This window comes from Spermophilus citellus, assembly GCF_964194105.1.
Source record: "Spermophilus citellus genome assembly, chromosome: 11".
Classification (NCBI taxonomy): Eukaryota; Metazoa; Chordata; class Mammalia; order Rodentia; family Sciuridae; genus Spermophilus; species Spermophilus citellus.
In genome coordinates this window covers 118,681,236-118,697,564 of record NC_138192.1, presented here as the reverse complement: position 1 = coordinate 118,697,564, position 16,329 = coordinate 118,681,236, and the positions used below count along the sequence as shown (strand labels likewise).

The 16,329-nt window shown below is 52.6% G+C and overlaps 3 protein-coding genes across 26 annotated transcripts in view; 1 reads left to right on the top strand and 2 right to left on the bottom strand.

Moving 5' to 3' along the window:
* SPEG (striated muscle enriched protein kinase) overlaps positions 1-2,113 on the bottom strand; it is a gene marked incomplete at its 5' end in the record, with an annotated part of 56,034 nt that extends 53,921 nt beyond the window's left edge. For 21 of the 24 annotated variants that reach the window (XR_014017999.1, XR_014018000.1, XR_014018001.1 and 18 more), the window contains one exon: positions 1,363-2,113. Coding sequence is in view for 17 of the 24 variants with exons in the window: in XM_081261115.1 (XP_081117241.1) it covers positions 1,363-2,113 (751 nt within the window). The remainder of the gene's footprint in view (positions 1-1,362) is intronic. The other 3 variants (XM_081261120.1, XM_081261121.1, XM_081261119.1) reach the window with 1 other exon arrangement.
* A 125-nt stretch (positions 2,114-2,238) lies between these two features.
* Positions 2,239-16,329, top strand: part of DNPEP (aspartyl aminopeptidase) — a 51,046-nt gene continuing 36,955 nt past the window's right edge. Inside the window, exon 1 of the mRNA XM_081261136.1 lies at positions 2,239-2,373. Coding sequence (XP_081117262.1) covers positions 2,251-2,373 — 123 coding nt within the window. The 5' untranslated portion in view covers positions 2,239-2,250. The remainder of the gene's footprint in view (positions 2,374-16,329) is intronic.
* Positions 8,027-15,081, bottom strand: DES (desmin). The gene is made up of 9 exons (XM_081261138.1): positions 14,396-15,081; positions 13,441-13,501; positions 13,240-13,335; positions 12,973-13,134; positions 12,675-12,800; positions 11,847-12,067; positions 10,579-10,622; positions 8,993-9,075; positions 8,027-8,789 (listed from the first exon to the last, which is right to left on the bottom strand). The coding sequence occupies exons 1-9, from the start codon at positions 14,968-14,970 to the stop codon at positions 8,748-8,750; spliced, it is 1,410 nt and encodes a 469-aa protein (XP_081117264.1). The 5' UTR covers positions 14,971-15,081; the 3' UTR covers positions 8,027-8,747.

The window sequence follows — 16,329 nt, the reverse complement described above, 5'->3', positions numbered from 1 at the left end:
TGATTTATGTTGTTTCAGCACCCTTTACTCCTGAGGGGACCAGAGCTAAGTAAGTCCAGTCCTTCCCCAGCTCAGAATGCACTCCACTCCATCACCCCAGGCTGGAGAAGCCTGTACCTGATGAGTGGCTAAGCCAATCAGGAGAAGTTAGCTTTAGCCTTCTCTTACTCAGGTCTGGCCACAGAGACCATGAGGAACCAGTAGTTGGAGACCCTGGGAAGTGATCAGGGTAAGGCTGGGAGAGGAGATGCTGAGAGCTGTTTCCTAGTCTCCTTTTTCCTCTAGCTGCTGAGGTCTTCCCTTCATCCTGGGGTCTCCTCCCCAGGTTCCTAGGATTGGCCCCTATAGGAGACCACCCAACTGGATTGAGATGTCCTCTTACAAATTCCTGGAACAGTGACACCTCCTTCCAGTTGTTTGCCATCTCCCCCAAATTCTACTTCCTCAAAATTCTGTTTTCTACCCAAGGCTCTGCCTTTGACCAAGAGAAGAACCATTCAGCTAACTCAGGAAATGAGAAAATAAAAACAGAAGCCCAAATATTGACCCAAGGAGAATCCCCACCAGGCCCATCAGAACCACAAGCACAGGGCCCAGGCCCCTGTCCTTCCCTTCTGCCTCAGACCACCAGCCTGGAAGTGTACCTCCACAAGGGTCTGCCCAGAACATCCCCATTCCATGCCTCCCCAAATTCACTCTGGAACCTTAGTGGACGTGGTCCACAGGTTTTCCACCCCACCTCTCCCCGCCCCTTTCCCACATCTGTTTGTATCACCACACAGATCCAGCGCTCCACAGCCTGCACAAGTATTCCACACATGCATGCATGTGATTGTCAATCCACCCTGGCTCCACCTCCTGATGTCCCAGACCCTTCCACCCTGCCTGGTGCTGATCACACCAGCCCTCCCACAGCAGTGGCCCACCCCCTCCGCAGTGCAGCCTGGACCCCGGGGAACTGGCCCCTCCTTCAGACAGGCACACACCTGCAAAGGATTCATGGCCTGGTTCTCAAGTCTGTTCCTGGGCTAAAGAAGAGGATTTCTCCAGGGAGGCTTCTCTCTCTACAGGAGAGCTGGGAGGGCTTCCACTACAGAATTCCCCAAAAGGCCAGTGTGGTCTCAAGCTGGGCTCACCAACTGCTGACCCTTGACCTCTGACCTTTCGGTGGGGGAGCCTCTGCACCTTGACACCCTTTCCCTGCATTTCCCTCTGGATCTGCACTTGGGGCCTGCACAGCTGAGAAGCCTGGGCACCTGGGAAGAAGGCGGAGGAGCCGCTACCTGGCCCACGTGGCCTGGGCAACCCTTCTCTACTCCAGCTCCCCCCAGCCCGCCAGGGATGGCCCCACCTCCCCATTACCTCCGACCTCCAGCACAGTGAGCACAGCCTCGCAGGAGGCCCGGCCCCGCTCGTTCTGGGCCCTGCAGCTGTACACGCCGGCGTCCTGCGCCCCGCAGCTCCGCAGCCACAGGCAGCTGGACTCGGGGACCGGCGCGGGCAGGAGCTGCCCATCCCGGAACCAGCTGAGGCTGGGCTGGGGCGTCCCGCTCACCACCACCCGCAGCCGCACGTCGCCGCCCGCACACACCGCCGCATTCTTCAGGGGTCGCAGGAAGACGGGAGCCCCAGCCCCGGCCCCGGCCGCCAGGGCCCCTCCGCCGGCCCCCACTTTGGCCCTCTTCGGGGGCACCCCTGGGCTGGGGGGTGCCCTCGTGCCCATGTCCTCGCCTCGCGTGCCCCGGGCTTTCTGCATGGCCTCTGCGAGCTGGGCTTGGGGGACGCTGGATCTAGGCGGCCACGGGACACCCGGGAGGATGGTGACTTGGGAGACGAGTCCTGGGGGGCCGGCGGCCTGCCTTCCTGCTGCCCGCCCGCCTTCGGCCTGTGCTACCCAGAAGGTCACCAGGGCGGCCGCGGTTGCGCCTCGGGGGCTATTTTTAGGCCCCCCGGCTCGGGTTGCGTTGCGAGGGAACTGTGGAGGGAGGGGGCAGCAAAGGAGGGGACTTGGACTCCATCGGCTCCTTCTCTCCCTCCAGGAGCCCCCATCGCCAGTCTTCCAGCCCTGGCTCAAATGAATCCTTGGGGATTGGTTCCAGGCCCCCTCTTTCATGGGGTGCCTGTCCCCCAACCACCTCAGCCCCACGCAGGGGAATCAAGTTACCCCTGGGCTCAGTCCCATTTCCCTTCCTCCCTCCTCTCAGTCCCAGAGCCCCAGCCTCACACAGCTGGTGGCTGGAGGAAAGGAGGATGATCTTCGTGAGCTGGGAGAGAAGGCTGGAGAGGCCACCTCCACCTCTCAAGTGGAGGGAGCAGACTGCCCAGCACGAAGGACCAGTGGCCACCCAGCACCTCCATTACATCTGGCCAACAGTAAGTCCAGGAGCCTGGCAGTTGGGTGGATTGGGTCTCTCAGCGGTCCTGCCCTCTCCCACTGGATGACACCAAACCTCTCTCAGCCTCCAAGTCCTCATCTGTACTAATAGTAGTTAGTTGGATAGGGTTGCAACAGGCAGAAAAGAGTGGGAAGGACATTGCAGGCAGAGGGACAGCATGAGCAAAATGAGAGCACGATGAAAGAAGAGAATGAGTTCTGAATCAGAAAGGTTTGGAGGGATGGCCCATGGTGGGTTGGCAGTGAAAGTAAGGGATCTGGGGCTTGCCAGACAAGGCTTTGGTTGCTAAGGTCTCTATCTGAGAGCAGGGGTGCAACCATAGGGTTCTACCACAGGGAGTGGGTGGTCAGACTTGTGTTTTAGGAGAATGTCTTTGGCAGCCACAGTGTGGAGGGTGGATCAGGGAGGGTGGCTAACCAGAGCAATGGTTCTCCAAGGATGGTGCCTGCTGAAAGGCTGCATCCCAAGAGACCTGGTTCAGTGGAGAGGCTTGGGAGGACCCAGGAATCTGCTCATCTAACACAAGGCCCAGTGACTCTGATGTGTCTAAGGGTTGTACTCTGAGAAACATCAAGGCAAGACTTTGTAAAATTCCATAGGAGCCTGACAAAATCCTGTAATCCCAGTGACTTGGGAGACTGATGCAGGAGAAATTCAAGTTCCAGTCTAGCCTCAGCAACTTAGCAAGCCCTATATCAAAAATAATAATAATAATAATAATAATAATAATAATAATAAAGTAGAGCGCCTCTAGTTTCAATCTGTGACATCCCAAAATAAATAAATAAATAGAAAGTTCTGAGGAGGTTTGGGGGTATAACTCAGTAGTAGAGTGCTCACATAGCATTCACAGGCCCTGGATTCAACCTCCAGCACTGCAGAGAAATACATAAAATAAAAATCCAAAGGAGATTTTTGTGCTAGACCAGTTCTGTAACTTGACTGTGGTGACAGTCACATGAATCTACAGATGTGATAAAATTGCATTGAACTAAATGTTCATGTGCACATGTATACATACATACACATACCCTAAGAGTGTGTGTAAAACTGGTAAACCTGAAGAAGGTGGATGGACTATACCAATGTTACCTTCCTGCTAAGCAAACCTGGTGAAGGGTACACAGGATCTCACTATATTATTTTTGACAATCACATGTGAATCAATAATTTCTCAAAATCAAAGGTTAAAAAAAAACAGTCAATGAGAGACCCAGGCCTGACCTTGAGGCCTGTGGGATGAAGTCAGAGAGGGACTGAAAGAATCCACAAGTCATTTGGAGGATGGGAGAGGCACTCTAGCCCTTACCTTTTCATCCCCTCCTTCATTCTAGGATGCTGAAGTCAAAACCACACAGCACAGTACAGCAGAAACAATTTAAATACTGAATTATATCCATAGAGATTAAGAGCCTTGAGGAATAATTTTTTCTTGTAGTTTGCATATATTAAAGATTACTCTTTGTGTTGGGTTTTGACAAATGCATGGAGTCATACTTGCACCACCCCAGGACCATACAGAGCAGTTTCCCCACCCTAAATATTGCTTGTGAATCCTCTTTGTAGTCAACCACACCCCCTCCACCATCCCCAGGCAACCACTGATGATGAATTGAATTTTACAATGTAAATTGAATTCTAAAAAGGTAAAAATGTGGGAGAAAACATTGCAAACAGAATATCGAGAACAAAGGAATAGAGACTGTTTTAAAAAACTAATTAAACCTGAAGCTTCCTAACCCCATGCCTCAAACAATCATGTGGAAAGCTCTGGGTAACCTGTGAATCTTGTCTGGTTGGTCAGTTAGTTGAATAAGGAGACCAGATGATCTTGAGTATCTCTAAGCCTCAAGTTTCCTCATCTGCAAAATGAGAGTGGCACAACTCAGAATTTATTTATTCAACAAATATTTTTGAGTTCCTACTGTGTGCATGGCACTCTTCCAGGAGCTGTTACTATAGCAGTGAACAAATTAGATAAGGATTCCTTTCCCCCAGGTTGCTTATAGTCCAGAAAAGACATTCAACAGACATAAAGAAATTGTGAAGATCGTGAGAAGGAGATAAGTATTTTGGGAGTTAAGTACTTTGAGTGGGGGTGGGAATATGAGGTGGGCTTGTTCTTTCAAATAAGGTGGGTGGAGTTGGAACATTGGAGCTAATCTTGAAGGGGGAAGCAAGCAAATGATGCAGACATCGGGGAAAGATGGCTTCAGGCTAGGTGAGGATATGCCTCGTGGGCTCCCAGAAGAGCCAGCAGGCCAGCAAGGCTAGAGAGAGTGAGGGCAAAGTGGAGGAAACTGGATCAGACACCTGGCAGGCACCAGATGGCCTAGCATCTTGCAGGCCATGGCATTTTTATTCTTAGAGAAATGAGAAGTCATCTCAGTGTTTTGAGCAGAGAATTACATGATCCTACATGGTTGTGATGGTATTCAAATATTATATTAAATATTAAAATGAATATTAACTATTTAAAAGGGCCTGGTACAGAGCCCGGAACATGACTTGTCTCCTGCCTGCCTGTGTCCATAGCTGGGGCATGAATTGGCTTGCATCCAAGGATCCGTGTGTGGGGAGGGCACAGGCCCTGGTGTGCAACTGGTGCCCTCTCCTGGAGGAGCCCACAAAAACTGAGACAGCTGGAGGCAGTCAGGTTCTGACCAGGCCAGTCACCCAGAGCAGCTGGCTTCAAGGCACTTGTCTGTCCCTCAGCATGGGCCCCACAGTACCCTGCTGCCTGGCGCCAGGCTGGGTGTGTGTGCTGCCAAAAAGCCCTGGCTTTCCATCTCAAGTCTATGGTGTCATGGAAAGATATCTAGGCTCCAGAGGTCAAGGAGCCCAGGGCCTGGTCCTTCTTTGCTACACTCTACTGTGTGACCTTGGCAGGTCACCCCACCTCTCTGGGCTATGAGGCACTAACTTTCCATTGTAATTGTGTACCAAGTGACTAACGTGGGAAAATCTCAATATGTGTTCATTGAATCAATGAATGAAGTGGGACCATCAGTCCTTCTCGGTGAATATTTAACTTAAAGAAATGTAAAAAAAAAAAAAGTGGTATGTATTTATTCAAGAAGTATGTAAACATTCAATGAATACCTACTATGTACTAAGAACTCTTCTAGGTACTCTGTATAGAATAGTGACTAAGATGGATTTAAAACCCTACCCTTGGGTTACTGACAATTTAGGTGTTGAATCAGAGGTCACAAATACCTTCCACTTGTACCCTGGGTGAGCTTGTAGTGAGTCAGAGGGGGGATGAATAGAGCCTCAAGGGACAGGGCTGGGAGGGCAGCCAGAGTGGACAGAGGGAAAGTGTCTACGGGGCCCTTGGTTTCTGGAACAGGAATCTATCCATTTCCACCGTCCTCCTTCCCTCCCCTCAGATGGGATAGGAGCTGGCCTGGGTCTGGTTCTTTGGGTTCAGTGGGAAGTTAACTGGTCAGTCCTCTGTAAGCCCTTCTCTTTCCACATTCAGAGTCTTGAGATGACCCTAGAGCACCCCAAAGTGCAGGGAAGGGGTTTGCCATGGAGGTGATGGAGTGTGTGTGGAAGGGGCAGGGGACACAGAGTGTCTGGTTGTATGCACACAGCCACGTGAGAACCAAGCCTTCTTTGGCTTCTTTTGCCCATTCCCTGGGTCCCAGGGGGACAGGTCTGGAAGATTCTACACAGAGAATGCTTCCCCTGGGAGTCCAAGGGTGGCTCTGTCTTCCTCCAGGACAGGTGGGTAGCAGTTAGAGAAGACAGGTGTAAAGAGAAGAAGGGCAAATGGGGAGTTTTCTTACACAGTGGCCAGGCAGGCAGAGGACCAGCTCACTGCCCATCAAGGAGGCAGGGGCAAGGCTTGGGAAGCAGATTTCTTACTGGGAGAGTTATCCAGGGGACTTCTGAGATCTGACCCTGAGAGTCTAAGATTCCACCCTCCCTCCACCCTAGTGACTAGTCTGTACCCAAGTGTTTTTTGGGGCATGGGGGCTGCCTCCAAAACCTTCCCTGATCTGTGTGTCCCTTTTATCGTTTGTGGGACAGTTGGGTGCACATAACTCATTCAGGAAAAGAAGGATCAAGGCTTTAGAAATGTCTCCAAATATCTCCCCTCCTTATCCACCAGGGCCCAGTCCCAACCAAGAATTTCCCTCACAGAGAGGCCGGCTGAGATTCCAGGGCCCCCACAGTTTCAAGGATAAGAAGCCCCATGCCCATCCATCTTCTTCTGCCCAATGTGAAGACACTAGAAATGGCATTTCTGGCTCTGTGTTTCCTGAGAGCTGTGGAGTTTTTCTGTAGGCTAGTTGGAGAATTTCTGAGGCCTACAGGGCTCACCCCATTTGAGCACAGGGGGCAAAGGAATGACCACGTCCCCTGTGGCAGAGGTGGGGACCTGGAGTAGAGCTCCTCCTGTCAAAGGGCCCTTCTTAGAAGGAGAGAGGGAGCAACTTGTGAAGGAGGGCTGCCTCAAAGCAGGGGAGAAAAGCAGGGTTTCCAGAAAAGGTTTTGGAAGTTTCTAGAAAAGCCAGTTTGGAGCCACAGAGTCGGGAACTTAAGACTAAAACCTCATTGGGTTTATTTCACCCATAGGCTGTCTGAGTTTATCATCTTTTGGATCTCACCCTCTTGCCGTTTCCTTTAAAGATAGTCCCTCAAAGTTGGAGGGGCAACCTAAAGCCTGAGGCCTACATGGAGCCAACAAGTTTCCTAAATCTTTGATCCACCTGGAATACGTTATTTGGAAGGAGTAAAAAGAGAGGCAGCCTTCATGTCCCCCTCCAACACCCTTGCTACTCATTTTCCCTAAACCTCATACAGATCAATTAAGCCTTCCCCTTATATTGATTAATTGACTCCCTTAACATATATTAGAGTCTCATATGTTTATGGATCTTAACACTTAAACACTCTGTTTTATTCTATTACTATTTGTGTATTAACTCTTTGTTAACATATTTTTGAATTATCCTAGCCTCATAATACATTTCAATGTTTTATTCCATGATTTTCCTTTTTTTCCATATGTCCTATATTTCCCCCTCCTAGCTTCCCTGATTCTCCCAAAATGTCCCCTTGCCATTTTAACTGACATTGCATTGCACTGGAATTATAGAAGAAGGTGGGATGAACTGACATTTTTAGAGTATCTAGCCTTCTTAAGTTAGATCTTTGCATTTTTCGGAACAATGTTGTTTTTCCTGAATTGGACCCTGTCATAGAACAGTCTTAGACAGAGTAGGGTTAATGAAGAGGCTGGAAGCTTCTTTGGAGAAGGGACCAAGAACATCCTCCTTCAGAGCCAGTGTGTAGGGAGCTGTGGCTTCCTTCCAAGAGGACAGCCACGCCTCCCACCTTCACCTGCAGGTAGGATAATGGGCAGAAGGGGCTAGTCCAGGAATCGCAACCTACCAGGAAATATTTCTGGTTCGCCAACAAAAGCCCCTTGTTTGCTTCCCTGCTCCCAGCTCCCTGCTCCCTATGCTGCTCACATACAGCAGCGTTGGGAGGCCCAGGGGACAGTCTGGCTGGGCAAGAAGGTGGCATGGTCCATCTCAGGGTAATGGTTGGTGTGACAGGGCCCTAGACCTCCTGCCTCAGGAGACCAGATAGTTAGGACAGCAGGGGACATGGCAGCTTGTGCTTATCTCTTTATTGTTTCAGTTCAGAGCCCCTGCAGCAGGAGGGGCAGGCGTGGGGAGGTGGCGTCCTCCTGCCAACCTGAGCCCCTCTCTGCCTCTCTCCTCTCCTCTCCTCTCCAGCATCTCACCCACCCTCTCTCCTTCTGCATCTCATGCTCCCACATCCAGCACCTTCGGGGGTTTCCTCTGGCAGCCCCTGCTTTCTAAGCCCACCCTGCGCTAGGGAAAGGAAGGAAGCGGGCATGGCCAGGCTCAGGCCCCTCACACTCCTCAGGGGCCAGCTGCCCTGGTCTCTGCCTGGCTTTCTGATGAGGCTGCCCTTTCTCTCTCTGACCCAGGCTGAGGGTGGGGGTCCATGGGGCTCTGTCCTGACACTTCGGGGTCCATATGCCCTGCTCTGGGGTCCTTTCCAAAGCAGAGACTAGAGCCTGAGGTCACAGAGGTGAGAGGGTAGGGTCACCACTCCAGCTGGTTCCATTCAGCCCTGGGCCAGCCTCACCCTCTTCCAACAGCTAGGACTCATCATGGGGTCCACAAAGGCTGCTGGAGAGCTCTCTGGGGCTGGACAGGATGGGAACCAGGAGGGGTGGCCAGTGAGGAAAGGTCAGGGGCTGTGAGGGAGGAAGGTGGCTGGGTGTGGCTCCCAGGATGGAAGGAGGCTGGCTTCAGGAGGCGGTGAGGAGGGGGCCAGGATGTTGTCTGAGGGTCTCTGGCTTTAGAGCACCTCATGCTGCTGCTGTGTTGCCTCACTGACGACCTGGGAAGAAAGAGAAGCCCAGTCTAGCCCACTGCTGACCAAGAGGAGTCTCAGCCCCATGCACCCCACCACTGTATGGCAGTACCTGCTTTGTCCCCAGCCAGGGCCCTGGACCAGCTGAGCTGGCAGAAGACACCTGGCTGACAGTCCCCCAGATACTCTGCAGTCTCCACCAAGAATGAGGGGCCAGAGAACCCACTCACCTCCCCATCCCGGGTCTCAATGGTCTTGATCATCACTGTCTTCTTGGTGTGCACCTCAGAACCCCTTTGCTCAGGACTGGTTTCTGTAATAGATCCACCACACATTCAGCTTGAGCAAGTCCAGGACTGGGCTGCACCAGACTGGGCACCTACCTCTGGCTACAGCACCCAAAGTCCTGGAAGACTCCCATCCCCCAAGATGGGCTTTTTACTTCTAGACACTAGCACCTGTCCTTACGCCCAGCACCCAGAAGGTGACCCTATGGATCTTGGGGACAGTGTCTTGGTTGAGATGGGCTTAGGAGTCAACAGGTAGCACCATGTGTGCTGGTTTTGGAGGGTGGGGGATCCCCAAGATCCAGGTGTAGCATTCATGTTCCCAACTGCTCCTAGCTTCCTCTCCTCCCTGGGCTCCAGGAAAACCCTACAAGAGTTTGTGTCCTGGGACTCTCTTCTTTAAAGATCATTAGAACCCCAAAGCTTAGTCTGGAGGCACCCTCTTGGAAGATCTGCAGGAGTCCAGCCCTCTTTAGGACAAGATGAGCAGTTTGATGTCTTAATGAAAGTGAGTCAGAACAGGACTCAGTCATGTTACATCATGCCAAATCATTGCCCTGCTGTGCCTCAATTTCCTCACTGTGAAATGGTGACAATGAGACTTTTCCTATCATCACCACAGAGGTATTGATTTGAAAAGGCATTAAATGATTTTAAATGCAAAAATCACACTTGTTGTCTGTATAAACAACTAACTAAAAAGAAACGTCCTGAGTTTCATAGAGAGTCAAATTTGAGTCCTTGGTATCATGAGTTTGACGTTCCTAAGACTTCTTAGCAAGCAACTAGCCTGTGATAAACGTTCTAACTGGGTGGAGCAGGGCGTGTATTTTTTCCCTGATGGAAATGAACATCGAAGATATAAGAGGTTTGATCTAGGAAAGGAGAAGCTGCCAAGCACTCCGACTTGCTTTCCTAATGTATCATTAGAGTATGTTTTTCTGCTCTCTGGGGTTGGAAAGCCATTCGATCTGCATATTACTGATGTTAGGATGGCAGAATGCCTTAAGAGCTCGTTCTTTTCATTGTTTGGCTTTGCTAAGATTTGGCTTCATTTTTTCAAACATGAATCCAACATCTTGCTCCAGTGAACTGGAGGTTCTCAACAAATAGAGAATACTTGGCAACATGCCAGACAGACAATGGGCAGTGGGTTCCTTCTGGCCAGAGAAGGGGAGATGCTCCTACTTCTAGGTCCCTGGAGATACCCCTGGTACTTCCAGAGTTCGGATTCAGAACAGAGACAGTTTCCTGAGGCTCAATTCTTCTGAAGGCACAAGGGACATGGTCGATATAATATAAGACAACCTGGTCCAATAAAAACCTCTCTCTTTTTCCCAGACAGGCACTTCATCTGTTTCTACCCAAACTTTCCTACCTAACCTTGGCAGGCCTCTTTCTCTCCCTGGCCTGGCCCCAGCCCCAGCCCAGCCCCAGGATTTCATCCTCCCCTCCTGGTGGGCTTGGGCAGTACCCAAGCTGGACTCCTGCCCCTGTGACCCCACCTCCACCTCCTACCACACACTCACCTCGGAAGTTGAGAGCAGAGAAGGTCTGGATAGGGAGGTTGATCCTGAAAGGAAAGAGACCAAGTCCCAAAGGGTTAAGGACACTCTCATTCTCCTCCCGTCTCTCCCTGTGGCCACCCATCAAGGTTCACCCTGACCCTCATTAAACGCAATCCTCAGCTGTCCCAGTCCCACTGATCCCGGCACTCCCACTGCCCCTACAGTAGGGCTTGGGGCCAAAGCCCAACTCTAGCTGTCCCAGTAACTGTCCCTTCTAGAAAGATCACGCATTCCAACCCTGACCTGCTAGCATGACACCCAACCTCTCTGCACCCTGCAGTTCACCAGCATTTCCTTCTTGCTCCTGGCACTGAAAGAGTATGAAGAGCAGCTGTGACATCATTGTGTGTGCCCACCCTCCAGACAGGCCAGTTCCAGGAGCTGACCATTTACGCCTGGTGCTGGGAAAAGTCAATGCAGCTTTAGCTACCTTAAAAGGTCATCTGGTAGACGTTATTCTACAAAACCTGAAACCTCTCTTAATGTGTAAGTCCATATCTAAACATGTCTGCCACTTTTTAAAAAAATTTCAGATATAATTTTTATGAGTATCAGTGGGTAACTTTTTTGGAAGTAATTGACCTGTCTTAAAGCTAAATTTATATACTGTGAAATGGACAGATCGTTAGTGTACAATGATAAGCGTTGATTAATGCCTATATCCACATAACCACCCGTCTAGCTCCAGATATGGAACATTTCTATCACCCTAAAGGTTCCCTCATGTCCCGTCCAGTTGGATATTGTCTAGAGGTGCGCTCCTAGTAGCACATCCTCTGTGTCTTTTCCTTTGAGCATGTGCACGTGTGCGTGTGTGCACAAATTTCTTCAGCCCTTCTTTTAGCCTACCCACGTGCAAGACTTTCTGGCTCTTCCTGTCTCATTTGTCTCCATCTCCCCGCTCCCTTTCATCCTCATTCCCTGTTCTGCCTTCATCTCTCCTTTGACTGGCAGTAACATTTTATTACTGATTGCGAAATATGATTTTATGCTGCTTGGTTCTTAATTCTAAAGGTGGATAAGGGAATACTTACATTTCTCTTTTTATAAAAGCTGTTAATTACATCACTTTTTACCCTGGTGGCCTTGATTAATTCTCTGCAATGAGCAGAAAGGTGGCCTTGCGTATAAATTTGCTTTCAGGTCTCATGGAGGTGATCTGGAGCCCCCTGGGGGCAGGACTGGGACCCCCCCAGCAACCTTCCCCCAGCCTCTGCCTTGCTCCTCACCGGCTCTCCTCGCCCTCTAGCAGCTTCCTGTAGGTGGCAATCTCCACATCCAGGGCCATCTTCACATTGAGCAGGTCCTGGTACTCGCGCAGATGGCGGGCCATCTCATCTTTGAGGTGCCGGATCTCCTCCTCCAGCCGTGCGATGTTGTCCTGGTAGCCGCTGGCCTCACTGGCAAAGCGGTCCTCCAGCTCACGCATCTGTCTCATCAGGGAATCATTCTGCAGGGGTGAGGGGAAGCTCAGGTCAAGAGCAGGCTCAGAGCATGCTCAGGGAGGAGGACTGTTACATAGGCCAGGCTTGGACTGAGAACCAGGAACCCAGAGGTGAATAAAATAGTTTCTAACCCCAGGGAGGTCACAGTCTGCAGGAACATAGACTTCAAGGGTGTGGCTACAGGACAGAGATTTGGCCTGGGCGTGGCCTCTGCCACTCCCTTTCTGGGCCTCTAGTTTCTACCCATCAGCCAGACTGGAAAGAGACATGGCCTTGGGGATGGGTGGTAACTCCAGAGAGTCGTGTCCAGGGGTTGTCAAAGGCTTCTTAGCCAGGAAAACATGAACTCAAACGAAGTCTTCTGTGGACACTCAAAGAATAAACAACATAAAAAGGAGCATCTATGTTTGGTACCCCCACCCCTACATAGGGAGATGCCCTAAGAACCATCTGAATCCTTAGTGCCCAACTGGGAATCCACCCATCTGGTTTTACCCCTGTTGTAGACTTGAGATGGAGGCCCAGAGAGGGTCTCTACTAGATCCAAGGTCACAGAGTGAAGGTGTGAGCTGTAGAAATGGGCTGGGTTTGTGAAAGTAGGCGGAGACTCACAGTGCCTTTGAGAGCATCAATCTCGCAGGTGTAGGACTGGATCTGGTGCCGGTATTCCATCATCTCCTGCTTGGCTTGGCGCAGTGCATCATTGTTCTTATTGGCTGCCTGGGTCAGATCAGACACCTGAGGGCAGAGAGAGGGTCCCTGAGATAAGCAGGAGCAGGAGGCAAATAGGGTGGACAAGGAAGCATGGCACTCTGGGCTCACCCTCCTTCATGGATGTGGCCACAAGCAGCACCTCCAAACTGGGATTGAGGGAACAGAGGTGCCCGAGTCCCCGGGCCAGGCCACCCACCTTGGACTTGTACCACTCTTCAGCTTCAGAGATGTTCTTAGCTGCGATGGTCTCGTACTGAGCCCGGATGTCCCTAAGGGCAGCTGTAAGGTCTGGCTTGGACATGTCCATCTCCACCTGGACCTGCTGTTCTTGAAGCTGGGCCTGCAGCTCACGTATCTCCTGCAGGTTGTGGTTGGGCTTCAGTTCCCTTGCAGGCCCCCCAGAGGACCCTGGCACCCCCCCATTCCCAGCTGCTTTCACCATCGCCCAAGAACCCCCGAGTACCTCTTCGTGTACTTTCTTAAGGAACGCAATTTCTTCGTTGAGAGATTCAATTCTGCGCTCCAGGTCAATGCGGGCTAGAGTGGCTGCATCTACATCCTGGAAGAGATCCAATATAAGGGTCAGTGATAACCCAGGTCCGGCAAAGGGACACTCAGGAGGGACAGAGGTGGGAAGACTTCTGGGTGACCAAAGAGGGCTTACCGCTCTGAAGGCAGCCAGATTGTTCTCTGCTTCTTCTTTCAGCTGGATCTCTTCCTGCAGCCTGACCAAGCAGATAGGATAGACAGTTACTGGGATAGAGTTGCCACTACTGACAGATCAGGGAATGGACTCAGGACAGAGGGAGAAGGCCTGGCTGATGGGTAGAAACAAGAGGCCCAGAAAGGGAGTGGCAGAGGCTGGTCCATGGGGGGTGGGGGTGGGGGGGACAGGAAGTGGCCAAATCTCTGTCCTGTAGCCACACCCTTGAAGTCTATGTTCCTGAAGACTGTGACCTCCCTGGGGTGAGAAACTGTATCTATTTTATTCACCTCTGGGTTCCTGGTTCTCAGTCTAACCCTGGCCCATGTAACAGCTTGATTAATATTTGTGACTTTGGTGGCAGGAGGGTGACTGCTCATTTGGAATATCAGAATCAAGACCCATGAATATACTTAGCCTTTTCATACTGGATGTTGGTGGAGCCTACTAACTTAATTTTTTCAGACCCAGGGCCTCCTGCTCACTTTCCCCTCTATTTCAGTTAACCTTGTGATGCCACAGCCTCTGGGAGGCCCAGGAGTCAAGCTCCCCTCTCCCTGCTCCTCCCCTCCCCAGGGCCTCATCACAGTTGAGCTGAGAGTTTTTGCTGACTTTCCCCCACTTCTCAGCCTGCCCAGCTTTCCTACCTCCCACCAAACTCCCCTCCCCACCCCCATTCCCCATCCCTTCCTCAGTCCATCTCTGCCCCCCACCCCCCAGCAGCTTAGATTCCCAGCTGCCCACAGGGCACCAGGCCTCTGATTTCTATCCCTTGATCTACATCCCTAAGATCTGCTGTGTGGAGGGGAGCACATGCGAAAGACCTGGGGGTTAAGGGGACCTTGGCCCGGAAAGGAGTGTGCTGACAGTGGAGCCCTGCCCGGGGGAAGAGGGTCTGGGGCCTCAGGGCCCTCACTTGGCCTTGAGACGCTGCAGGTCGTCGATCAGGTTGTCCCGCTCGACGTCGACGCGGGCACGCTGGTTGGTGAGCACCTCCACCTGGCGCCGCAGCTCGCGCAGCTCCTCCTCGTAAAGCTCGGCGACTCGCGTCGGCTCGCGGCCCTTGAGCCGGTTCACCTCGGCGGCGAGCGCGGCGTTCTGCTGCTCCAGGAAGCGCACCTTCTCGATGTAGTTGGCGAAGCGGTCATTGAGCTCCTGCAGCTCCACCTTCTCGTTGGTGCGTGTGGTCAGGAACTCCTGGTTCACCGCGTCGGCCAGCGAGAAATCCAGCAGCTCGCCCGCGCCGTAGGAGGGCGCGCGGGTCGACCCCAGCCGGCTGGCCCGCAGCGACCCCAGGCCCCCGGCCCCGCCCGACGTGCGCGACACCTGGTACACGCGGGATGTCACCGAGCTCGAGGAGCCCTTGGTGCCAAAGCCTGCGCGAGGGAACACCGGCGAGCCCAGCGGGGAGCCGAGCGAGAAGCCAGGGGCCCCGCCGAAGGTGCGGCGGTAGGAGGACACGCGCTGGCTGGACGAGTAGGCCTGGCTCATGGTGGCGGCGCGGGCGAGGCTGGGTGGGCGTACGGAGGAGGCAGCGGGCGGACAGCCGGCTGGAGAGTGGTTGCGGAGAGGGGAGACGGAGCCCCTAGCCGTCCGCACTATTTGTAGCCCTCCTGACATCAGCCCCCGCCGCCCCTCCCCTGACAGCTGCAGGATCCCGCTGTCCTGCCAGGAAAGGGCGGCCGCTTGGCCGTGGGGGCGGGGAGGCCAGCTCCCCCGAAGAGGCCTGCGCCCCTGAGCCTTGCGAGGGGCTGAGAAGCGCTGCAAACAGGCCTGCCAACCGCTTCACCAGGGTGATGAGCTCTCCTGCAACCCTAGGGGGGCCCCCTGCCGCCTCTAGGTGCCTGCCTTGCCCTAGGGAGAGAGCAAGCTAGACTTCTATTTAGTTTGAGGCTCCCCTTTTTTCTCCAAGGAGAAACTTTAGCTCACTTGAATGGACAAGGCCTGTACCCAAGAAAGGTCCCAAGTCACCTTATTTCTAAAGATTCTCTGGAGGTTTGGAAGGTTCAGGGAAACACCAAAAGTCAACTGGCCAAACCAGAGGGGTCTCTAGGCAGGCAAGGGAAGTGGGAGGGTGCCTGGCCAGCGAGAACAATCCTGGCCAGAGCTGGCTGGCCCATGAATATCCTTTGGCATGTGGATTCTAGCTCTGAGCCTCAGTTTCCCTCTGAAGTCTTCTAGGCCCTCCTCCTCCCCCCTGCTGGGGGGGGGGCTGAGTTATAAGCAGCAAGATGATTACCACAGAGAGTCTGCTGAACTCTCCATTTCCAATTGCAGTGTAGTTCCACCTCCGCACCAACTTTGCCTGGCTCCTGCCCCCTTGTCCCCCTCACCTCCTCTGTGATTCATCCCCCTACTCACACCACCCACACCCACTCACACCAGGGGTTTGTGTTTTGTCAGGAGCCGTGTGTCAACCCAGCCATCTCCCTGGCAGCAGCAGCTGCCAACCCGAAATACCAGAGCTGGTATTTATAGAGGAGAATGCATGAGCCTGAGAACAAGGTGCAGGAGAGGAGCTCTGGGGGTGGGGGCCCAGCACCTGAGGAAGCTCAGGCCTCAGAAAGTTGAGGACAGCCAGGATTGACAAGCCTCAGTCACATCCCACCCTCATGATGGTCTGGCCCCCAACAGGAATGAAGCCCGAGAGAGGGCTTGCCTATTCCTTCACAGTCCCCCTCAGCAAAACCACTTGCTGACCCCCAAAGAACACCCACAGTTCTCCATCCACTGGCTGTCTCAATCACCTCCACCTGCTGGACTCAGGCCTTTCCTAAGCCTGTGCCTTCTGGAATGCTGACCCTGGGAATAGAACCCTGGATTAGGAGCCCATAGCTGGTCCTACCATCT